Raw genomic sequence first — 25,901 nt, forward strand, 5'->3', positions numbered from 1 at the left:
TTGCCAAAATTTTTTTTTAAATCATTGGCTAGTATTTTTTCTTTTTTTAGTGGGAAACATTTAAGCCTCGCTAATCAGATCCATTCGCTTTGATATTTGTAGTCAGGTTTACAGGTTTGGGTCAACCAGGGACCACGAAGCCTGATAAAACCTCAAATGACCCTAAAACCTAAATATAGCAGCGGGTTGATTCCCTGTAGCCCATTTTGAGCGATTTTAAATCCTGTCTCCATCTAAGCTATATCGTAAAAGAAGGTTGGTTACAAACGACAGAATCTGTTCGTTGAGCCCAGATTTGCAAGTCATCAATGGTTCAAGCTTCTGATGGAAACAACGTGACTGTTGGGAATATTAGGATTTCAAAACCATGAGTTCCAGTCAGTGACTGAAATGCATAAATATTTATCTTCCTTTTCATGGTGCAGCAGTTATATTCAAGCTGTAAATGGCGTCAGATTTATATAAACATGTCCTTAGAAGTGATAATTTACAACTTGTGTAGAAGCTATGCTAACATAAGCTTGTAAATGTCCACTTACTACAAAATGCAACATTATGGAGCAGCCAGCAAAGATCATTCCTGCACTTTGGCATTTATTTAAAGGGACTTCAAACTACAGCAGCTGTATGTAGAAAAGACTCCAGTAGTTTTCAAACTATAACGGTGTTAAACTTTAAACCCTGAAGCCATAGCTAACCACAACAAAGTGTATCAGCTGAATTATGCTAAATCTTAGCAGGAATGGTTGTTTCTCAGTATTTCTTTCCCTTTGCCTATATCTCTGATTTTTGTTTTGTGTGTTTTCCTCATTTTAATCGTCTTAATTGGCTTTTTTATCCTTCCCCATTGGCACACATACTTATGTACACAAACTCTGGGCCAGTTCACCTCTCTGGTAATTTAAATCTCTACTTCATACCCATTGGCGTTTCACCTCAACCTTCTTTCTAATTTAATTATTTACGGATTTGCTTATTTAAACCTTGAGAATAATATAAATTAGGATATTTACTGTGGGTTTTATTCACATATTGAGTTATTTATAACTTCAATCAGCCTGTTTACGTTTTATCATAATGTATGGCTTATATTTGCTTGCTTATTAGCTGAGCTGCTGTTATTTCCATCATCCATCACAATGATGTTTCTCATTTTATTCTAATTTATCAGTGAATTTAAGTCCTGACAATCACAGAAACAATTTGTAGAGTATGAAGTTTTATGAAGGATTATTCACAAATTAGTGCACCACTCACAAAAACCAAAGTCAAAAAAGTTTATCCATTTTTTCAGTGTTTGTGTGGTCAGATACCATTTTATTACAGGAAACCACATGTGTGTAGTTTGAAAAACGTCTAAAGTGTTGTCTTTTTTTTTTTCCAAGCAGTATTTTATTGCATTTGGTGGATTTTATTGGCTGCAGCAGATATTTTGTTCGCTCAGACTGTATCCTTGACGATACCTCCCCAATGTTTCAGCTGTGACAGGAGAGGCATGGCGTCCATTACAGCTGTCTGCCCACACATCCCTTCCGACACGATCAATATGCATCTGCTGCTCTGTTTCAGACATTTGTTTCCAGAAGCCTGTACTTCAGGGAAGGTCTATTACCGAACGCTGTGCATATAGTGGAAGTTTTTCTTTTGGTTTGTTGCAGTAACCATAGCTGACTAAAGGAAAGAGAGTGGGTGTTCTTGCAGGAATGAGGTTGCTGTACCACAACAAATTATGATGCCAAAAACAACTAATTGGCATGAATAATATTCTTGACATCATTAACAGTTTGTCCAATTTAGAGCAGAACGCAAAACCCAATTAGGAGCATGTATGTCTGTTAGTGAAAGGTGACAATTTTCCAGAGCCTGGAAGGATGTTCTGCAAGAGACTGAGCTGCGATGCAAGTTATTTGCAAAGAAAACAAAGATTCCCACTGAAAAAGTCAACGCAATTAGTTTCTACTGCTGTCTCTGTAAATTCTCTGAATTTTTTCGTCTCGTTCTCTGATCTGACTCCAGCTACAGGAGGTTGTTGATTCACCGTTTGGTTGAGCTGACAGTGGGACTCTCTTGGGAGCTCGAGGAACTACAGTTCATGACTGCACAGCATCATCACCGTAAAGTACAACGTCTCCAGTCAGCTTGTTAGCACGCTGTGTTCAACACCGTGTGCAAGCCACGTTGACAACAAAGTATTCTAATTCTAACATGTCACATTTTCCACTGAATAACTTGGATTCCTAAGGGCTTATAAACAATGCAGGAGAGAGGAGCGCTGTGCTTTTTAAACAAATATCATCTTGTGATGAACTAAACTTCAATAAAGTATTTCTGAAGAAGCAAAAGATAAAATACAGCAGGGGTGTCCAAAGTGGGTCCTCGAGGGCCAGCATCCTGCATGTTTTAGTTCTCTCCCTGGTTTATCACATCTGCATCAGATAATGGCTCGCTAGAAGGCTTAAGAAGATCATTGACATGCTGAAAAGATTGTTACAACCACTAGGGAGAGAACTAAAATGTGCAGGATGCCGGCCCTGGAGGACCGACTTTGGGCACCCCTGAATTAGAGGGAAGTACAGAAAGATATTCATGCATTTTAGAGAATAGGGGAGTGCATTTTCTTTCTACTTTTTGTGCTTTGTTGAGTTTGGGGATGATATAAAAATGAATTGGGGTTATGCTTTGTTTCAACATTTAATTCATTGCATTTAAAAGTGACACCAAAAGGTTATGGGCACCCCAGCAAAATTTACGTTTATCAAATTCATAAAATAATTAATTATTCAAGCAAATATTTTTGTTATGTTAACATCTAATGATTAGTAGTAATAATTTTCTGCTGTATTCATTAGGGATAAAGAAACCTTAACACTGGGTGCACCTTTTGGTTTTCAGAAAATAACACCAACTTGTGTTTTCTTGGAAGAAGAAGCTGCGATCGTCGTCTGCGCCTCTTTAAGTGTTGCTGTTCTCCGTGTCTCCTTTGCAGCCCATTTGCAGCTTAAGTGGTTTCTTGACCAAACAGGCTCCTAGCTAAATGCTCTGAGAAACACTCGCGTGCAACACAGAAGAAATTAACACATGATCCAGATAAACAGCATTTCCTCAGGTAACCGCAGTCAAGCCTCATGCTTATATGTGGTCTCACCTCATTGTTCTGGGTCACTGCAGAGAGTGATTAAAAAGCAAGCATTGACTGTCTTTAGAAAATGTATTTTGTTTTGATAAAGTCTTTTTTTTTTGTCAAATGTAATTTATCTTCTGTGAGGCTTTGGCAGCTCTGGGAATCGTAAAACACAAAAGCAGTGAGAGCCAGAGGAAGCTGAGAGGATTGAAAGCCTCCAACCAATGAGTGATCAGCACTAAGCCACGCCCACTGCACATCTGTATAATTACGTCACAGACCAGTACACTGTAAGCACAAAGAACCTCGTGCACCTGATGTGCAGGAGGACATGTTTTAGTGTAAACTGCACATTTATAGGCGATACATCTGGATGTTTTTTTATCATTCTAAACTGAACCATAAAAATGTCTTTGCCTCTTAAATACACACACAAAAATCACTATCTGACAAAAAATAATTGATGTTTTCTCAGATTTATCAACCTTTATTTTAAGTGCAGATTTTCTAAAAACAAAATATTGCAGCTGCTGTAAATCTCGATTCTAGCCAATTCTTCTCCGTCTTCTTTAACAGAAAATGAAATTGTTTCCTGACTTTTTTAATAGACAGTCTTTTTAGGTGCTGTTTGTTGTCTTATCTGCCATTTTATTTTGCAAATTCAGTCCTTTAAGTTTGTGACAGTTGTCACTGAGCTGCCCTGAGGATGCCTCTGAGTGTACTGTCCTCAGATTTCATTAGCCAATCAAAACATCGGTATTTGGCCCATCTGCAGCCTGTCTCCTGGCGTTCTCCTGGCGTCAACAGATCCCAACATTGCACTCTGCTAAGTGACTCAAAAAAATCGGCACAGTGATGTTTAACGTTGTTAAAGTGAGAGCAACCCTTCCTCTTGTGGTTCAAGCTGTTTCATGAACAGATTTTAGCTAATTATTTTATGCGTGAGTGAATGTGTGTAACTTTCTGTAAATGTAAAGGTGCATTTGAAAAGTGAGTGAACTTATGAGAGTGACCTAATTTTTGCTTCTCCTCTATAAAATGCTGTTAAGCCACTAAATCAAGACCATCTCTTTGAAGTCCAATCCAAAGAGTTCATGACTAGCTTCAAGTTCAAGCCACTCAATCTGAGCTGCGTCCAACAGCCTGAAATGAAGCTACAGCATGAACCGAAGGGTTTTTCCTTTCCTTTCCAGACTAAAGTGGATTTTATAACTCAATTTGATCAAATAGTTAAATCCCTCTTCATCAGCATTTAATATGAATACTTGAGTTTACTTTGAATACTGTCAGTAACTTCATTAAAGCAAAGAAAGTAATGTAATCATGTAACGTAATTTAGTGCAGACATACACATGAATAACAGGGCAGATTCCTCATATTCAGGAAAACTTAATTACTGCACATCGTTCAAGGATTTTTAAAGTGGGACTGCACGTGGTCAGTGAACTTCTCCTAAAATGGTTAAACATTTGAATCAGAAAGTGTCTTAACAAAACTAAAATCAATGTAAGCATTTAGGATGGAGGCCGGTGAATACATTTTAACCAGAACACAATTCAGTCTCTTTGAAATCCATACTTCATTCAACACAACAAAATTAGTCAATTTTAATGTAATTTCAAACCAAGTGGAGCCCAGAAATACAAGCCACCATTTCTCCATTCAAGCTAAATTGTTGATGTTTACATTCTTAATACCAGAATGTCTTCTGAGTACCACTAAAGGCAGCCCAAGCTTTACTGGTGGTAATTGTATATGCGTTCTTCATTCCCTCACGCAAAATATGTATGGGCTCAAAACAAACACTGACTTAAAAAAGAAATACTATTCTACTTTACCAAATAATGGAAGAAAACACAAGAGCTTTACAGCGCACAAACGAGGAACGTGTGTTGTGTCAGCTGAGCGCGGCTGTGATGCTCTGACTGATTATTGGTGAAGCCTGAGGAGGGGGGAGGCGATAATCCGCGCACAGACGGAGCCATCCGCGCCGCCAGCAGAGCAGCTTGCAGCGGGCGTGGGGAGAGCATGGCTCCGCTCGGTCCTTCTTACCGTTCAACCCGCTAGAAGCCCACCGAGATTAATCACCTGCTGGCGAAGGGGGGCGAGGCGTAAAGACCAAGGGATTTCCTCGCAGCCACCTTCATGACCGGGGGGTTGGTTCCCTCTGAGGAGCGTTGCGCATCTCACCGGAGCTCTCCACCTTGTAATGTCGGGAGCGCAGCGTCGGGTCAGCTGCTGATCCGAGTCATCGTCTCGGATTGTTTTTCGAGTTTCCTTTGAACGATTTCTTAGTTCGCCTGATCAGAAGGAAGGAGGGGAAACGGATAAGTTTTGGATTGTTTTCTCCGTGAAGGAATTATGATTTTCTCCGATATGAGTACGGGGACAAACTCCCCGAAGGTCCATCCGCCGAATGGGACGAGATTTTACACGTTTCAGGCAAGTGAGCCGCTCGTTCCTGCGTTTCTGGTGCGTCAAATTGTTTCTGCTTTCTGGGTACGCTCATTTAGCGTTTTTTTTTTGTTTTGTTTTTAATGAAATTTGTTCATTGTTGTTTTAATGTTGCAGAATTATAATTGGTGCGTTTTCTTGATTGCGAGATTTCACTTGATTCTCCTTCAGGGAAGTTTGTAGTTGAGGTGAAGCCGGAAACATTGATTGGCTTTGAATTCACCAAAGTAAAACAGGGAAATAAATGATTGAGTGTTCAGTGTATTGTTTACAGATACGTTAAGATGGAAAAATGCAACCGACGTTTTGGAAATGAAACAGTCATTACAATGAAAATAATGATCATCTGCAGCTTAAGGATGAATCTTTGTGTGGTTTATTCTAACATTTATTCATCTTTGCTGGTCCTGTTTCAGATTCTGTTCAGTTTCCCTGTTTTCATAGGAAAATAAGGACACCCCATGCAGAGCCCCACATTGATTTGTGTTTAGACCCCCTGTGCATATTTTAGCTCAGCCAGTGGATGCATGGCAGTGAAGCTGTGTTGGGATATTGATTGTCTGCCTTACTCGTGTGAGCAGCACAGTACTTTTTGCTTCATTGTGTCGATGGAGCAAGAAAAGTGTTCTCAATATATACCAGTCAGGCATAACATTATGACCACCTGTTTTGATGGACTTCACTAGAACCCTGAATGTGTGCTGTGGTATCTGCACCAAGTATGTTGCACGTTCAGGCCTCTATATGGATTGAACTTGTTTTCCCAGCACTAAAGAGTCCGGGTTGGAGAGTTAGGGAATTTGGAAACCTAGTCGATAACTCAAAGTCGTTGTTGTGCTTCTTAAAATATGCATGAACCATTTTTGCTCTGTGCAGGTCGTATCATCCATCTGAGACCAGAGCCAATGTGGAGAACTGTCTCCATGAAAGATGCTGGATTTAAAAGAAATAGTGATTCAGTAGATTGCTGCTCTGTGGCCCAGTTCAGATCTTTGCATACCAGTTATTGGTGTTTTCAGTGGGGTAGAGGGGTCAGCATGGGCTTATGTCCCACCCACTGAGAGGTGCAATGATGGAGGGATAATCAGTAGTTGTTATAAAGTTTTTTTTTGTTGTTGTTTTGATCAGTGTGTGTTTTTCCTCCTATGCTGGTATGAAAGACCTCTTCTGTAAGCTACTTTTAATAAAAATATGTATTGAAGTAGGTTTTTGTTGTGTTTTAATCTGAGTTTAAACAGGAAGTTTTCATAAGACTTTGTCTTATTGCTCAGATAGTAAATAGTTTCTAACGTCTGTCTGCATCTGGATGTCTCTTGAACAGCTCAGTTTGAAGTCAAGTGAGGAACAAAGACTTCCTGAATTCCTGTGAACTTTTGATATTTCTCAATCAAAGGAATCTTGTCGTTTCAGGAAATACCTCTAAGATAAACATCAGCAAAAGTCACATTTTTGGCTGCCATTGATGAGGTCTTGTCCACAAAAACTTGCTTAATTTTTTTTCTGTAAAGCAAAATGGCTGCTCAAACTCTACATAAGTTACATAAGTAGTTAATTTTAAATATACACAATTTCTTGACTAGTTTTCAGTTATAAGCCTGTTTATAATTCACTGAATCAAACTTTGAACTCCCCCCATTTTCACCATCATCAAGACAAACTAGCATTTCTTTAGTAAACGTCTCCCTGGAAGTGTTTGTGTCCTCTCCTGATATTTTATCTTACTGTGTTGCCACATTATTACATACAGTTTTACTTCAGCTGCAACAGACACAGGCTGAATCTAGTGATTGGGGTTTAAACCATAAATAAATGTGACATTTTACTTGCAGGCTTGTGGTTAAAAAATGAATGCACCTGATACACCTCATCAATTTACCTGCATCACAATGGATGCATCTTGCTGAAGTCTGCTGTAAGAAAACCAACTACTGGACTTTAGCTGTGATGCTTTATTTGAGCCACTGAGGCTTTTTTGGTAGAACAGAATCTGTTCTATTAGAACTATTATCTGTTCTAACGGTATTAGTAAAATGCTTGGATAATTCATCCAGTCTTGATCTTATTCTCTTGTTTCTTTGACAACCACAGTTGTACACTAAATATGTTAGAGCTGCATTTCTGAACCACAAATTACATGTACAGTTTCATCACTGACTAGTTGGGAAAAGAGTTGGCGTGCTCTATTCTCTTATGTCTGAAATGGTCTGGGTATAGAGTGACATTCACTCAAATCCTGGATGTGAGGGAAGGCTTGTTCTCAAAGCTCTGAAGGCACGGGGCCATATTAGCTGGCTCAGAGCAGAGTCTTAACTTCTTAGTTTCTTTGATGTGACACTGGTTCAGTGTTCAGAGACGCTGCTGCCTTATGAAGTCCAAGAGATGAGTTCAGTACATCTGCTGCAAGCAGAAGTGTTAAAGCAGGAAGTGTTCATGTTATCACATCACTCTAAAGCATAGGTGTCAAACTCCAGTCCTGGAGGGCCACTGACCTGAAACTTTTAGATATGCCTCTGCTGCACCACACCTGAATAGAATAATTTGGTCATTAGCAAGGCTCTGGAGAACTTATCTACACAAGAAGGAGGTAATTAAGCCACTTCATTCCAGTGTTTTGTACCTGTGGCACATCTAAAAACTGCAGGACAGCGGCCCTTCAGGACTGGAGTTTGACACGCCTGCTCTAAAGCTGCCTTCAAATTTATAGTTTACTGAAGAGTTCTGCTTTTATCGAATGGAGACAAATCTATATATTTTTTTAAACAATACTCTGAATCAGCCAAATGAAAGGGTGATTGAAAAAACATTTTCTATAACTACTCTACTTATTAACCTGCCTGCCAGCAACACAATTACAGTGAAAATGTAATTTGACAGAAAACGGAAGCACAATCTTTCCACTATGTGAGGAACTTTCACCACCTCCTCTAATTACAGCCGAGGCAAAGTCAAATCAAAGTTAGGAGGCGACTCCAGCTCAGATTGTCAGATGCATATTAATCAGCAGTGTGACTGTAACCTTCTATAAAGATTCATCAGATGAATAAAAGTATATGTTTATACTTATCTGCAGTGCAGTAAAACATGGCTGCCTAGTCATTCATGACTATCAACCAGAATGTATTTGAGAAAGTGACTTTCTGCGGTTATATTATGTAAACCCAGCCGTATTCTGACCCATTCAACATTAAAACTGTGCATTTTTTTCCTTCCTTCAACTGTTCACGTGAACCAGCTGACAGAAAAGATAAATGGGGTGCCTGAACATGATGATTAAAATGTGCTGCTTCTCATTTATTTTGGTAATTCACTCCACATGGTGAGATTTATACTGAGGCCTACACTGAACCGATGGAACATAATTCAGGAAGAACAGAGCTGCTTGTTCGGTGTTTTTGTTCTGCTGGGGAATGCCAGCAGTGTTGGTTTTTACGACCTTGTATCACAAAGATCAGTGACTGTTTTACTGATGCAATAATATAATAAAAAAGGCAACTTTTAATTGCCCCACTCATCTAGAAGGGATGCTGTATATTAGTCGTCCTGAGCTTCTTACCATTTTGTCTCCCTTGCTAGTTGGCCTGAATTCAATTCTGAATTGAAATAGTATCCGGATTTTTCACTGTAGTTCTTTTTTTTAAATTATTTTTGCAAAACATACTGTGCACTGTAAGTGACCCTTCTCCGTCCAGTGCATGCCAATGCTTAATCTAGGAAATCCCCCCGCTGCGTTGCATAGTGATGGACTAAATGTGAGGGCCTGCCCTCCTCTATGATCCCCACGCCTGTACGAAGCGGGACGTAGCGACGCCTGCTCATCACATGACATCAGGTTGATCTGCAGAGGAGAAGCCGACTTCTGTAATCTTTCCCGCTGGAATTTTATCTCTCTGATTACTAGAGCTTTTCTTTTTCTGTCATTTTTGATTCACAACAAGAGAGTATACCACATGTAACTGGTTCCATAGCTAAAAATACACAATAATGAGAAAAAAAAGGCATTAAGGACTAATTGGGACATATCACACACAGCCATGCACAGTTTACACACAGCTATGGGGGAAGCTTAGCACCCCTCACCCCCTCCCTCCCAGCTGTTTTGCAGCCAGCACCCAGCTGCACACTCTCTCCCCTCCACCATGTTGCCCTGCCTGCTGCGCGCCGCATGTTTGAGGGTATAAATGATGGATAACAAAAAGTGGGTTTGTGACTCATTTATACAAAAACTGCAAAGTAGTTTTTTTTCATACTGCATATTCAAATCAAATATTTTTTATTTTGTGTAATATTTATTTACTTTATTGTGAGTCTTTACCTTTCAATATTATTTTTTTTCTTGACTGATCTTTTCTATTTATTTTTACTGTTTTGAGTACGCTTCTGCTTTATGGCCTATTTTCTTGGTCTTTTTTTTTAATCAACCCTTGTGCATTTAAAATCTGACCGGAGCAGATGGAGAAGACTTTGACCCACTTTGATGGATTCATCTCCGATTAAAAGGATAAGCGTGCTTTCGAAAGCAAGAGCCCCCTGCATGTCTGCATGCAGGGGGCATGCAGAGTTTCTGCATGAGGGCAGAGAGACGACATCCTTTTCACGTTACATAAAATATCTACATACCTAAATAGGTGTTCATTTGACATCCACGGCTGATTTGACGGTCTGGTTTATTGCTGGAGCAATTTGTCGTCACCAGGTGTGTCCTTGTCCGTCTGTCTTGGGTTGTTTCCTCCTTTGAAGCTGTGGATTCAATTCACAATCCTGGGGTAAATTGTTCTTTTTACAGTGGCTGAGGAGTTTTGCCACAAAGTTTCCTGTTTCCAGCGGAAGGAAGCGACGCAGTTCTAGACGTTAAATCATCATCCATATAAGGAGATGCTGATCCGTTTGAGAGCTGGCACAGACTAGACTTTCTTCAGCTGGTATCTGGTGAACCTTCACAGATGTGTGTACACACACACTCCAGGTCCCAGAAAGAGTTGAACAGAGCACACACACAGGCTAAACCTCTCACTTTCGGAGACGCTAGGAAACCAAAAACTCCAACGTTGATGCAATTATGATGTAATTTTGTGCCTGAATCACTGCAGAGGCATGTTTACGCTCAGCTCTGGGTATTTTTCACTCTGACAGAATGTATATGTAAATCCTGAACTTGAACCAAGGCCAATTACTGTGTGCTTTTGTTTTTGAGAATGTGATGCAGATACTGTAGATAAAACTGAAGTAGACCAAAGGGAAATAACACCAGCATGCTATGTTGAGAGGAATTACGCAAAACAGATGCATAAAGGAAATTGATATAATAATTCCTAATACAGTAATGATCACCCACACTCATTTCATGTTTCACCACTGATGTTTCCACAAGATTCAACACTTACACACTCACCAAATGTAATTTTAATGTCTGTTTTTATCCTTCTGGTCTTTAATCAGTTGATGCATCTGGAATAACTTATTAAAACAATGTTTTTTAGTCTAGTTTAAATATAAACAGCCAGTATTTTGAATTTGTCCTCTTCTGCAATTCTTTTAAATCAGTCATCGTTACAGGTGTCAGTGCAAACCTCCTCACACAGAAACATGAACTTGAAACCAGAAGGTCGCATAATAAGAGAAAAAAAAAAAGAAATCCACACAATTTCTTTTCAGTTTTTTAAACAGCTAATGAAACGTAGTTTCAATCTGTTCTGGGAAACTTTTGATTGTGGGGTTTATAAAGACCTTGTGGTGTAGACAGAGATCTTTTCATACTGTAGTTTTAGAAAAAAAGGAACGCTGCCTGGGAAAGAAGGAGGCTGCTTACTTATGTCATCCTCACATTTATTTCGCCTTGTTTTCCTTATTTTCTGCAGAACAGTCCCACTACATGTGCAGTAACTGAGGCCAATGATTTTCTAGTTTTTCTTTTTCTCTTTTTTCTCCGTGTGGAAAATGGCCGTCCTCTGTCCGTGGTGCTGAAACTGAAGCAATCGCCCATAAGGCACTCCTCTATTGGCCTTTAATTGTCTGGCTGTGTATTTCAAGCAGTGAGTGCGTGGATGTGGACAACCTCTGTCTCATTGTAGCATACATTTCAATTTATATCAGTTTATATATTAAAGAGCATCATTTTATAGTTTGTTTCCACTTTACCGTTTGAGTCATTCATTGGAAAGCTCAGAGATGTTAGTTTTTAAAAAGCGTTTCTCTCACCCACAGTGTGCTGTTAGCCATACGCATAAAACATTTCAGTGTGCAGAGGCCTTTTTTAATATTAAAGTGTCATTCAAATCTTTACATTTTGACTGTGGTTTTCTTATTTTACTGCTGCTATTTCTGTTGGTAGCTTTTTCAGATTGTGTGTGTTGATATAAGAAGGTAGTGGACTCGAACACCAGACTGATTCCTGTCAAACTGAAGGGAACTCTAGTAATGAATTGGTTGCAAACAGTAGTTCAAACTCAGAATTACTGCTGCATTTAACAACTAATTTGCTGTTCACGATATATGATCTCTTTTTCAGCCGTCGCATTTAAAATCTTTGAGCTCTGCTGATCTTTACCATCCTTCATTCAAAGACATGAAACTTCACACACATCCTGTAGTTTTCAAGTCTGAATTTATTTGTTGGTAGGAAAAACTGCGGCGTTGCTGAATAATTGGAAAGCGTTTAAAAGGCGGGGAATTTTACATTTAATGGCTCCTGAACACACTGTGAACAAAACATTGGAAGAGTAGAAGCATAAAGGCAAAGCAGTTACTTTAACAACCAACATTAATTTTATTAAAACAGACATCACTTTATAGAAGGCATCAAGAATAAATGAGACCTGAAGAAGCGAAGCGCCTTGTTGCTGAAATGTGCTGTGCAAATAAACTTGACTTGACTCGGAAGTGGAGGGAGATGATTTAGCATGTTGATTTAAAAACTCAAACCGTAGAAATGAATGATGGGGATTAAATACTAAATATAAAACTACTGTTGTCATTACAAGTCGTATATCTAATTTCCTGAAACATTTGATCTTTTCCAGGTCTGACCGCTGGAAGAGCTGCTTTACTGGACAAAACCTTTAAGGGGAATAAACCTACAAAGAGACGGATTGCTTTACCTAGTTTTTATTCTGTACTGAGGAAGTTTTTGATTCTACCTGAATCACTAACTTGAATGTTTCTGAATATGAAGTCTGGCAATGAAAGCATGTTTAGCTCACCTCCTCAGTCATTATAACCTGCCTCCTGGCTTTGTGCATCTATTTCTGGTTTAAAGTGTGAAGTGTTTAGTCTGGGGCAAGGATAACATCCAATTTTATACATCCAGCTGCTACGAAGTCATATCCTGCTCCCTGCTGCAAATATAATTGCCGTATCAAGCCAAGTCTATATGTCGGCACACTACAAGTTAGAAAACGCAGAGGATTGCTGTTGCTTATTTTTCTGTAACGTTCTGCACCAGATCTGCTACCAAAACCTTTTACTCATTCGGCAAAAGCACAGCAGTGCCTGGGCAGCTAACACAGACATCTGTGCATTTACACACTTGTTCCTGTTGTCAAGATGCAGGAATTTCTTTGGCTGTAAAAAGTAACCAGACAAAACAAAGGAAACCTACAGAAAAACATGCAAACTGCACATAAACCTTCAAAGAAAACATTTAAATTGACCTGTTACTGGTATCAATGCCCATATTTTAAAAACTCGATAATGTTATTCCCGTTTCTTTCCGGTGAAGGTGTTTTGAGATTGTAGTGATTTGCTCAAATCTTTTGGTTTTGGTTGGGAGCCTCGATGCAGGATTTTGAATCAGCTGAATTTTATCGTGGGACTGCTTTTGTATTACAGTAATCAAATCTACTAGAAATAAAGACATGAATTAGTTTTTCTATATCTGTTGAATACAATTCTAAGATACAGACCTTGATATATTATGGATGTGACACGTTGTTTTTTAAAATCCTCACAGGGTTTAACCAACTAAAGGTTCAAAGGGAGATGAGTGAGTTTTTTCAGATGATAGGATTCTTAAAGAATCGGTTTTAGTAAATTCCTGGAAAATTCCTTGACATCAGTTTGGCAGTGAAAGACGTTTAATGTCAGGAGAAAATGGATGAATACAGCTGTGTGTCACCTGGGTAAGAATAATGGGAGATGTCATGATGTCTAATGATGGATCCGAGGGGAGTGGTATATAAATGAAACAGAAACGGACCAAGAAGGTTCAGGGGCTTCATTAGACTGTTACTCCAAAAAGATCAGCATCATTAAGGGGAAATAAACGTGTTTTCTTAGAAACTCTTCTCAACCGACTGTTGGATGCATCAGTGAAAAAAACCCAACAAATTAAGCAACCTGTCTTTAAATGTAATTTTAAATTTTATCGTTTCTTTTTGTAACATTAAGCTGAAAGATTAGTGTGAAGAGCATTAAATCAGAACATTATTGTCATGAGGAAATAGATGACTGTCGACACATCCTCCTCTGTCCTGTGAGATAAGAACTAAAGAAAACTCTGAAACCTTCCCTGAAATGTTACGAGACTGACTTTCTAAGTTAGGAGTGATATAAATTTTTATCTCCTTTTATGATTTTTGAAAAGTTAGATTTTTAAAGCCTTGCCCCAGGCCTGTTTGAGCGTTGTCATTTTCCAGTTTACGACAGGTTGGGGTCAGTTGGTTGGAAGTGTGACAGAATCTACATTTCAATTTTCTTTACAATTCCTGATGAGAACGTTCAAATATTCAGCCAGGATTATGACAGGAGCTTGAAAAAAGTGTGTGTGCTTCATCTGCAGCCTCCTGTGTTAAAAAATTATTGCATTAAGCAAGAATGGCTAATATGCATTATTAAATGACCAGAACGTTTGTTTTTATTTTTTTATGATGATCTAACAGATGTGCTGTGTGACTATAAATCACGACCCTCTCCTTTTTTCATCCCTTATGAATCCTATTTGTATTCAGAGTTTGATTGATGCTGCAGGCCACAGATATTGAGCTTCTCTGTGTGTCAGTTTAACTTTAGTGCCTCTTTCTGAAAAATATGATCCAAACGTACGATCAAGTGCCTCCTGTTACTTTGCTATTTGGACTAAAACCTAATCATTACCAATTGGCTTTATGTTCAACAACAAAGATAACCTGAAAGTATGCAAAACGAGTTCTTCCTGAAGATCTCAGTTTATGATTATTGCAATAATCATAAATCTGCTCAAAAGCAAGATACAATAAATGAAGGGAAGGAAACGTTTTCTTCTAGCTTCCCTTGGCTTGGGGCCTTTTGCATCAATCTAATATCCCTGATACTGACACAGACTCACTGACTCATGTCAGCTTTGTGATCTATACTAAGTTGAGCTGACAGCTCGCCAGCCGTGGCGTGGCTCGGGCCAGGCCCTGCAGGCCATTCCAGTTCTCACTGGAGGAAGGAGCGCCACCTGCCACATGAGAATCCCTTCGTGCAAAGACCTCAGCATCCACTCTCGGTTGCCGTGGAGACAACAGCCGTGATTCATCCCCCTCTCAAACTGGTGGAGGAGTTTTGCCACACCCATGGGTGTCGGGAAGGGAAGGCAAGGAGGGCTCACAGGAAAGGTGGGAAAGAATAATGTGTAAGATTGAACTAATCTGGCAGATTTTATACTTGGATGGCAAACCTGGTTTGATTTTTTTATGATTATCTTTTGTTTCGCATTAAATTAAAAAGCAATTTACTTGTTCTACATTTCCGTTTTCTGCGTTTTGATCGTTTTCCGTTGGACTGTTCAGGTATTTTCTTCAGTTGTTGTTAGGATTGCTGCTGCAGGCGTTGGTCATGTCATTAACAGATTGCTGTGGGTGCCCAGGAAAAGCACAATTATTCCTTAGGTTGCTAAATTATTGCAGCTGGGAGTCGACTGTAACACAGATCATTATTCACTCTGCCAGGAGGCCTGGCCTGAGGAAAAGTTGCATAACTAGCATACATGCATGCATGCTCAAGCTGGCGATTGTAATTATACTGTCTGCAGAACTGCCAAACCGCAATGGTGTCTTCCATACTGTTGACATTCAGACCTGATATAAATATAATGTATGACTTGGGGAATAACCAATAGTCTGGTGATTTCTAGTGTATATTTTTCTGTTATTCTGCCTTAAACAATTCAGCTAAAAACTAAGATATATGTGCTCTGTGTAGCAGAACGTTTTACAATATTAATGTAGCAGAACAGTGTGTTCTAGCATTCACAGAAGACGGTGTGTTTTCAACAGGAATCTACTGTCAAAGTCAAATCACTTTTTTTTTTATTGCTCACAATAAAACACGATGTGTGCATCCCCTCGATCTGGAGGCTTGTATGTTAAACTAAGCATTCATTTTATTAAAGGTAAATTAGCTTGGAAGAATTATACCAGCGTTTTTTAAAATTTTTTATTTAATTTAATTTTAAGTGATTTATCACTTTATTTTAATCGAAAAATTGATGCTACCTTTAGCTTGATGAAATAAACTCCGTGCTGGAAAGCTTGTAGACTTAAGGGGCAGTAAAAGTGCGACACTCGGGCCTCGTTAACGGCATTTCAGATGCTGCAATATTTGTTTCACTCGATGGCAACAGATATTTGTCCCGACTGGACTTTTTGTAGAACAGTTTGATTCCCGCTTCCTCCTGCAACAATCTCAAAGTTCTATAAAACCATGAGACGTGAAATAGAAACGGTTTTTCAAATGTGCCTGGATAAACGAGTTTGGATGTATCCTCGTTTTCTGTTGAATATTGAGTATTTATTAGTGAGACTTATCAAGACTGTCTATTGATCCAACCGTTGTAATAAAGAAGCATTTTGCTTTTACCCCAACAGAGTGAACAAAACGGCTTTCAGCTCGTGTCTGTGGTTCAATTTAGTTGTTAATTTCTTTGTATAGCATGTGGAACTTCCTGTTTCACCAGTATGTTTTCTCCTCCTCATCAGAGTTCAGTGTTGTGCTGCATAAGACCAGGTTTTATAAAAATCATCTTCTATCACTTATTGGAATTCAAATGACAAGGAGCCTGACCCAGATCATCTTATGTCTGGGAGAGTCTACTGTATTATTGATGGCCATGTTTACCAAAGTGCTGCCTCTTGAAAATCCTGAGACGTGTGCTGTGACAGCCTCGATACATAAATCTGCTCTGAGCTTAGCTTGCGGTTAGAATGCTTATTGTATGTTGTGTTCATGCATTAATGGCCAGGCTTTTAGTACAGAACAGGAAGCTGCTTCGCTGGGTTTCTGACCTCGTATGGGCAGCTTTGCCGTCTTTGTGCTTGCAGCTGCAAAAGGCAACAAATCCATATAATATAGGACAGGAAAACGCCGACATCTGTGCAAAAAAGAAAAATTTATACAACAGTTTTGGCGTATAAAATAGTACTAATGTTTTTATTACTTTGTGCTTGTTTCACTTTCTCGAAACAGTGATTTGGGTTTTGTTCCACTCAAAACTTTTAGTTTGACAAGCTTCCTGTAAAGGAGCTGTTGGTGATATTTAGATCTTTTTTCTTTTTCTTATTTGGACAACATGATGGCTACTTGATACCAAAGTAGAGACGATGCGTCACTTTAAAGTTTGTTTGCAGACACATTGTAATCTGACAAAACCTTGTTGGTATTAAAGCTGGTGAAATGTCCAGAGTCCTGCAGTGAAAGTTTTCACATGAGAGCAGTTTGATCATTCTTCCAGGACTTTAACCTCACTGTAGAAAACTGTAGAAGAAATTAAATGTACCTGTAAATGAACAGAGCTTAGTCCATCAGTATGCTCTGCATTACTTAAACAGCACACAACACTCTCACAGGTGTGAACAGATGCTCATTATTTTAAATAAATGTTGCACAGCATGACTCTTAATTTCAGTCAGACTACACTTCAGCCAACTGCTTGGTTTTGCACTTTCATCGAAGGACTCGCCGCTATAGCCGGATCCTTTTTTCTCCTCTTTCACTCACTTCCTCCTGAACACCTTGCTGAAGGTCTTTAGCTGATAACTCTTCTAACAAGTGCTGCCACTCTTTCTTACTCTTCTGTAAAAAACACTTCTTTCCTTCAACACGCTGCACCTAGCAGTGAGTCAAAGGCTTTTTTAGGATGCTTCAGTGTGGTATTGTTGAATTCTGGGTGTGCTAACCTGCGTGCGTGCGTGTGTGTGTGTGTGTGTGTGTGTGGGGGGGGGGTGCATGAGTGTGTGTGTGTAGAAGAGAGCGTTCTCCTCACTGCACTCTTGATGAGACTTGACACTTATGCATCATCAGAGATTACTTTAACCTTGAAGAAGGATATCGTCTTGATTGGTTGACAGTGTACTGTTTTTCTTTTTTTACCTAGTTAGTGCTTTTTTGTTTTCTGTTATCAGTCGTATTTGATTCATAATTACGTATTTTTGCAATGCCTTGTTTTCTTCCCATTTTAAAAACTAAAACCTTTTTTAAATATTTCAAATGCCACTTCCAAGTTATGAAACTTTGCAACGGTGCAAGACGACTGATTGTCATTCTAAAAAAAAAGTATTTTACTTTTCCTTCTGTAAACCTTTTCTGTTAAATTGCTCTAAAGAAATAGTGTTTTTGATGACACTGCCCTGGGCAAAGACCTTTAGTTTTATTTCTTTGATTAGATGAAAATGCATCAGATCTCTAAAGTTATTCCACTTTAAGTATGACAAAAACAGTTGATGATTATTCAGTTGAATCATCATTGTTATTTCTTGTGGCATTTTTCCGCCAAAGCATTTCCAGTGATTATCCCAGACTGATTTCTTTCTGGATTTATTAAAACAATCTGGTGCTTTAAGGCCTGCACAGTGACGCAGTTGGTAGAGCTGTTGCCTTGCAGCAAGAAGGTTCTGGGTTCGATTCCCAGTCTTTCTGCATGGAGTTTGCATGTTCTCCCTGTGCATGCGTGGGTTTTCTCCGGGTACTCCGGTTTCCTCCCACAGTCCAAAAACATGACTGTCAGGTTAATTGGTCTGTCTAAATTGCCCCTAGGTGTGAGTGTGTGTGTGGATGGTTGTTTGTCCTGTGTGTCTCTGTGTTGCCCTGCGACAGACTGGCGACCTGTCCAGGGTGACCCCGCCTCTCACCCGGAACATTAGCTGGAGAGGAACCAGCACCTCCTGACCCCACTGAGGGACAAGGGTGTAAAGAAAATGGATGGATGGAATCTGGTGCTTTAAAACAACGTTGGAAATTAGATTTATGGTGCAAAATTTAAAAGAAGTTGCTGGCATGATGGCACAAGTTTATCTTTTCCATAGCTGCTATTTGTAGCAATACAAACTGAATCAGTGTTGAGCGAGGATTATCACCAGTCTACCAGTGAGACTCTGTTTTTCTTCTTTTGGTAATAGAAAAGTACAGATGATGGGATTTGCTTTAACACACTAATTGGCTAATATTGTTAGGGTTCTTCCCCTTTTACAATGGGAAACAAAAGCTCCATTTATTTTGCTCAAACCCATTACTGTTGAAATGCAGACAAGTATGCGCTTCATAATATAATCAGAGACATGAGACATTTCATTTAATCGACTCGGTTTTAGCAACTTCTGAAACAAGGTTACAGCTGGATGTGAGGAAACATAATGGTCTCCTTCACTAAAGATAATGAATGTTAAAAGGAAAGCTGTTTGATTTTCAGAATTGAAATTATGGGAGTTAAATTGGACGACTGGTTATTTAAAGCGCATTAGACGTATCTCAACACTTACCCCATTTTCAGAGGTTTCTCTACTTAAAATCAAATTTCAATCATTTGTCAGAGGCAGCAGTCTGGAAAAAGTTTGATCATTATGAAAAAAGAACAAAACAATGAAGCATTCATGTTTGCTTCTGGAAATCTTAACATGTAGTAGAGTAAGTATTAAATATTATACCATTGAAAAGATTTGAAAGCTTGTACGTCCTCATGAGGATACGGTGCTAAAGCAAAAAGTATTCATAGTTTGTTCTTCATATTTTCATGTTGCAATCACCAACTCACCAAAAAACTCACCTGTGTTTTATTTGATGGACCAAAGGAGCAGATATTTGTCAGGTGGATGAAGAACGTGGTTTTCTGTTTATTTTGTAGTAACATCTTGTCTTTGTGTTCAGCACCGTAAGTCAATACTTTGTAGAACCACTTATTATTACTGAAGACTGTTTTTTTTTCTTTGCAAAATAGAGAAAGTTCAGCTTTGACTTTGCATTTCTACTTTCAGTAATTGCTTTTATTTTCGCACTCTTTCATAAAGGACAAAAATTGCTCATGACTTGGTTGTGTCCTTTCTGCTGTTCACGATGCTTTTAGTTTGAAGGACTTCATAATGCATTACATACAGGTCTGATTTCTGTATCGTGTGCTTCTGAACACAGCTGTTTGCACTGGATTGTAAACTGGAGCAAAGGAGAAAAGGGTTAGACTTGTACCTTCTATGGTGCAAGTATTTCAATCAGCAGTGTTTAATGTGTGCATCATCATCTCCATCCTTTCACCTGTGCAGCTGAGCTGTCATGTCCTGGACTGTCTGCATGTATCCCATTGTAGAAAGCTGTGACATGCGAGCCAAGATAAAACGTCTGGATGAATGGCAGGTTATTTGTATGTGGTCTTCTGTAGCTGAGTGGCCATCTCTGTATTAATTTCCTTACAAATTTTTTTTTTTCTCTCACATTGGCATTGTTTGTTCCCTGTGATGTTATCCGGTTGACAGGAAATAACATGTCATACGTTTTTCATATCAGGCATTTCACTTTTTCTGTTTGTCTCTTGATTTCTTCCCCTGTTCGTGCTCTCTGCAGATCACAATGGCGTCCATGGGCGGCTTTTATTTTTGCACCCTGTCACGGCTGTTTTTCAGTCCCATCCAGCTTCATTAGATCCCGCCATCCCCCCATCGCTGCTCATTTGAACTTGACTGAAATGCTTCAAAGCAAAGGGGGGTGGAGAGGGGAGCACTGCTCCACTTCTGATGCGATGAGAAAAACCCCTCCACGTTTGAAGTGACTTTATTGTGACACCAGTGAAGCTGATCTCAAGGAGATCACGGGTTTGACGTCTCCCTGATTTGTTCCACCATTAATTAACAATTTAAAGCCGATCTATCAGTTTACCGTTTACCCCAAGAGTGATGGTTTTCCATTACGCAGTTTGAGCTGCTTTATTGATGTAAAAGATGTAATTTATACGCCAGATTTTTACTGCTGGAATTATTGAGCTTGTCTGTGAGAACATTAATTTGCAGTATTGATAAATGGACATGCAGATCGTAAGTTTTACAGAACCAGCAGGTCTTAGTTAAATATCATGATTTAAGAAATTTGTTGTCTATTTAGAAATCTAAAAATGCATGATATTGTCTGCAGGTAGCATAATGTAAATATGTACATATGCCTTTAAAAACGTTTCTAAGCCATCAGTAGAAAGGTTTGTTATGATGTGAGTTTACTTTCTGCAGCTACATCAAGTAAATTAATTTCCTCATTCAAAATTCTCCATATGTGGGCATCTGTGTAATTAGATGTTGTATAATCAACATTTTATAGATTGCAGCTCCCCTCCCTCCAAAAACTCAAGTGTTTCGACCAAATACAGTTTTAAGGGTTAAAAAGAATTTGAATGAAGTTGAATTTTAATTAGTGAATTTAATTTCCATAATGTAGTACCTGTGACTCATCAGCGCTTGTTATCTGCCAAAAATAGCTAAGACATCATGGGTTGTTTATTTTCTGTGGTTGGTTTTTTAAAATGTATTTATTTTCCTTAACATTTCTTTGCATCTTTTAGAAAAGTTGCTTGATGAGTTTCTAACCTCTTTGCTGCATGTCAGAGGTTAGAAAGTCTCTTAAAGAGAGTGGTCATGATTTAGTATTTGAAAAACCAAAGGAATCTGTTTGAAATGTAAAAACTGGCCTTTAATTAAGGCTCAAAGCACGTTGGAAGGGATTCTCAGTCTATTTCCCTGCTCCTGTTTTTATTTTTTTCTACAATATCCCACTTAGCTGCTGTGTGACGTTTGATAGAAAATTGATTCTTTCTGGCCTTTCTACTATAAAGGCTTGACTGGAGTGATGCTGTTGAACTGATTGCTGTAATCCTGCTTCCACACACAAGGGCACTCATTGTCTGGGTGGGCACATGTTTGACTGAGATCTTTCTTGCAGTTCTGTAGAGACTGTTCCAGACTGGTATTTCATATTGATTAGTGCTTTATTGCTTTTTAAATGCCTTAAAAATAATTTCCTTCCCTTGCTCATGTGCTTTGACAGAGTTCAGTTTCTCATTTCTTTTTAAATCTCAGTTGTTGGGAGTGTAAATAGTTTTGCCAAATGTTTTACGTTAACTATAAGCTCTTTTTACACTGTTGTCAAATTCTGGACATTCTGAAGTTTATACTAACATCAAATACAATAGATTGAGGTATAGATTTTTATTTTAGATTTGCGTATTATTACTGTGAAATTGTGGTATTTCTACTCAACTTTATCCATACAATTGAAATCTAACATTTCCCCCATCCTGCTGCGATTTCTTTATTGTCACCTGAAAAGGAAACTGTTGGACTTGCTTTCTATCCCGAGCCTCAGATGTTTTGCGTTCCTCTGTACCTCGAGAGAAAAACATGCCAAACTGCAGCCGTGCCAGAAGCAGCGAGTCTGCAGAGTTCCTGGATGTCTTTGAGCACTGCAGCTGATCCAAACGTCTCGGCCACAGAGGAACCGACCATCAAGTTGATGCACGACTTCACCATCTGTGCCTCTGCAGTCCTGAACTTGCTCTCCTGCTTCCTGTTGTATCTCAACCCCAGCAGCTCCCTGTGACCTTTACCTTGCTGGTGAAAGGAGCCAGAAACGATTACACTGTGGCTTACAGGATTTCTGAATAGATGGCATTGTTTCCCCATGTTATCGATTCACTGACATTATTATCTCATGGCTTGGCAAGCACAGTGGCACACATGAGTACACACACTGAGGCTCCACAATGGGAACTTCATTATGTGTCCCTTCAATGTCAAGGAGGGAGCGTCCTCTAAAGCCTGGGCCTCGGTCCTGCATGAAAATGATCGTTTCACCATAACTATTGTTTTCTGCTTCCATTGTTACTGCTAGATGAGGACAGTAGCTTTTGAAAGCTTAGGTTAGTTTCTTTGATGCACAGAAACAATATAAAATCATTAACTACACCTCACTTTCCCTAAGTCTTTTTTAAAATTGTTACGGTTAACGTGTGTTTAAGGAAATGCAGGAAAAGTTGCTGTAGTTATTTCGTGTTCTCCCCTTCTAGCTGCTGCTGCACACTGCTGGTCAGCTTTCTGGGGGAAAGAAAAACACATTTCCTCTCTTACCTGACAGACAAAAACTGATAGCCGTGGCATGAACACTACCAATAATTCCTAAGCTAACTATTTTATAAGTACAGTTGCTAAACGTTAGACACCATGAAAGCAGCCAGCTGCCAGGCAGACTTACTAATTAACCTCAAGATTGTGGCTTTTCTGGTTTAGCCTTCCTGTTATCTGCTCTGTCCCTCTCAGCCTGGATGAATCATAGACATTGGTGTGTCAGGTCATAATCAAATTATTTTTCCGGACACAGTAAATGTTTTGCATTGGAATCATTGATGCTCCTGGTTTGAATCCTGACCTTTAGACTTTCTGAATGGAGTTTGCATGTTTTCTCTGTGCCTGTGTGAGTTTTTTCATTTACTCACCAATGGCTGCTGGTCATAGTCAGTCGTCCCGCGACCCTGTAAGAATAACGGCGGTCAGACAGTGGATGGATGGATGGCTGTAAATGTCTTGTTTTAATTAGCCCCATTTTTTATGTTCTGAAAGAATTTGATGCAAAAAATGCATTAAATGAATCTGCCAGTGTTTGAACATGGGTAAGAAGATATAATACAGCCATAAAATATTTAAATTCATGATAATTTCCACCCGACGTTCGTTGTAGATGATGATCTAAGAGCTTCTGTTCTATTACCATGAGCATGTTATGCTTTTCACATTAGCATTACCTGTGTTGTATTTTTATTTGTGTGGAAATTGAAAATTTTTTTAACTTTGGGGGTAAATAGTAAAAAGGCATGTGGAGACATTTCTGACTTTCTGGTGGAATGCACCTGAATATTTCTATGTAAATCCCAAATACTATCTAGATCAGTGGTTCTTAACCTGGGTTTGGTCGAACCCCAGGGGTTCGATGAGTCGGTCTCAGGGGTTCGGCGGAGCCTCTGCCGTGGAGGTAAAGACACACTTGTGTAAAGTCGTGATGACGCGTCGCTTTGCCATCACTTGCTGCAGAAGATCACGTTACATTGCTTTGCCAATCAGAGCTGCGGAGGAGCACTGATTGAAGGAGCTCAACTCTCAGCATGGATTTGAACTTGTGTTTTTAATTACTTCAGCAAAACTCACCGTTTTTACCAAATTCTGTAGCTGTCGTTGTACTTCTAAATCTGCTCCTTAGTCGCATCTTTTCGGGGTTGTTACTGCCTCTAGTGGCGTGGGGGTGGTAACACAACTAATATAATTACATTACTAAATCAGAATACCGCAATCTTTATTATTTATTATTAATTTTTCATTCTCTTAAGAATATAGAGCTAATTAAATGATCTAAACAAGACCTTAAAGTGGTTCCAGTTTCTCTCGATGGTCAACCTGTTGAAACTTTGGCAAATTTTAAATACCTTGGGTCGTTCCTGGACAGTCAGCTCAACTTTGCTGAAAACACTGACTATATTTTGAAGAACTGTTCTCAGAGACTCTAGGAAGACTTAATGATCAAGGGGTGATCACTATGTCTTGAATTTGGGGGGGAGGGAATCATATTTTATTTATCACTACAGAAGGGTTCAGTGAATGCGCATATGAAACTGGTGGGTTCGGTACCTCAAAACCGTAAAAAAGGTTAAGAACCACTGATCTAGAGAGTTATTCACCAGCTCCTGGTCCTTCGAGACTCAACATTGTGCATGTTTTCACCCCAACACACCTGATTTAAAGGAATAAATCGCCTCAGCAGCTCATCACCGAGTTCTGCAGAAGCCTTATAATTACTCCCTGATGAGAATTGGGTCTGTTGCAGCAGGAGATGCAAAAGATGCAGAGCAGCGTGTCCTGTGAATCAGGATGGAGGAACACTGCTCTAGATGTTTCATTTACAAAACAAAATTCATTTGTTGCTGAAGTTGACCTGCCTGGATTCCTGTACATCATTTAAGAGCTTTTATTTTGGAGTAAATCAACTGGAGCAAAAATAACTCTATCTAAAATATCACTTACTTTCATCATGTGCTAAGTTCAGGAGTTAATTATTGACTCTCAGTGGAAGGAATATCACTTTCCTTTCTCTTGTATCATGAAAATAATAATCATTTTTAGAACACTAGAGCGAAGAGGTCGTATGCTTCGCTGTGGTAACAATGTTGAGAAATGAAGACTTGTTTCCAGGGTGATGTGTTGCCCTATTGTTGGTGTAAAAATAGATAAAAACATGCTCCACCTTAAAAGCAGCCTTGATTTGAAATGCGTCAAGTCGTGTCATCCATGAACGCTACTAATCTTCTTATCACCTTTTACTACAAAGATTCTCCTTAGCATGATGCGATATTAAAGTATTGGTCAGATTAATCATGCGTTTTTAATCTGTGGTGTTCATCATACGTTTGAAAGCCATTCTTTTTCTACTCTGATTTAATTTCTGTTCAAATCTCTGCAGATAAACCTTCTCATCCCAGTCGTTTTACACAGTCCTGAAAAACGCATGCATGTCCATTTATGTGCTGTGCCTTCGCTGGTACAGCGTTTGGATGGCTCATCAACCCACATTCTAGTTCTGATCAGATATTTTTGTCGTGCCGGCCGACAGCCGTGTTGATGAAGGGGCCGAACACAGAGGGGGCAGTGAGGATAAAAATAGCAGCTTTTGTGAGCTAGGATTCCCCGTCGGCTCAGAGCCAAAAGTGCAGCCGATCGCGCCAACTGATATGGATGTAGAGGGAAAAAAAGGGATTTGATCCAAAGGAAACGATTTCCTGATTTTACATTATACCACGTAGATGCATCTGATTCCATTCACTTAGGGGGAAAATAAAACACCCTCCGTCTATATGGGAAAAATAGTCGCCCCTCCTTTTTAAATGATATTTCCTAATTGCTGTTGAATCAAAAAGATCACATAAATAACTCCATTTCAAATTAGCGCACTATCCCTCAACTCCTATTAATTAAATAGGAGTTGAAAAACAAGTCCTCCTCATATGTCCTTCTGTTTTCTAACATTTATCCTTACAATAATCTACAATAATCTACATTTGCTGTTCACTCAACGTCTGAAAGCT

General features: G+C 39.1%; 1 protein-coding gene across 11 annotated transcripts in view; it reads left to right on the forward strand.

Annotated features, from left to right (window-relative positions):
• ppfia2 (PTPRF interacting protein alpha 2) overlaps positions 1–25,901 on the forward strand; it is a 126,613-nt gene that overhangs the window by 53,079 nt on the left and 47,633 nt on the right. The window contains exon 1 of one of the 11 annotated variants that reach the window (XM_081604183.1): positions 5,096–5,563. The exons of 9 other annotated variants lie outside the window; for them this stretch is intronic. In XM_081604183.1, coding sequence (XP_081460309.1) covers positions 5,483–5,563 — 81 coding nt within the window. In that variant the 5' untranslated portion in view covers positions 5,096–5,482. Of the gene's footprint in view, positions 1–5,095; positions 5,564–25,901 lie in introns of those variants that run through there. One more of the 11 variants, XM_008400431.3, reaches the window with a different exon arrangement.

This window comes from Poecilia reticulata, chromosome 23 (assembly GCF_904066995.2).
Source record: "Poecilia reticulata chromosome 23, P_reticulata-male-v2, whole genome shotgun sequence".
Taxonomy (NCBI): domain Eukaryota; kingdom Metazoa; phylum Chordata; class Actinopteri; order Cyprinodontiformes; family Poeciliidae; genus Poecilia; species Poecilia reticulata.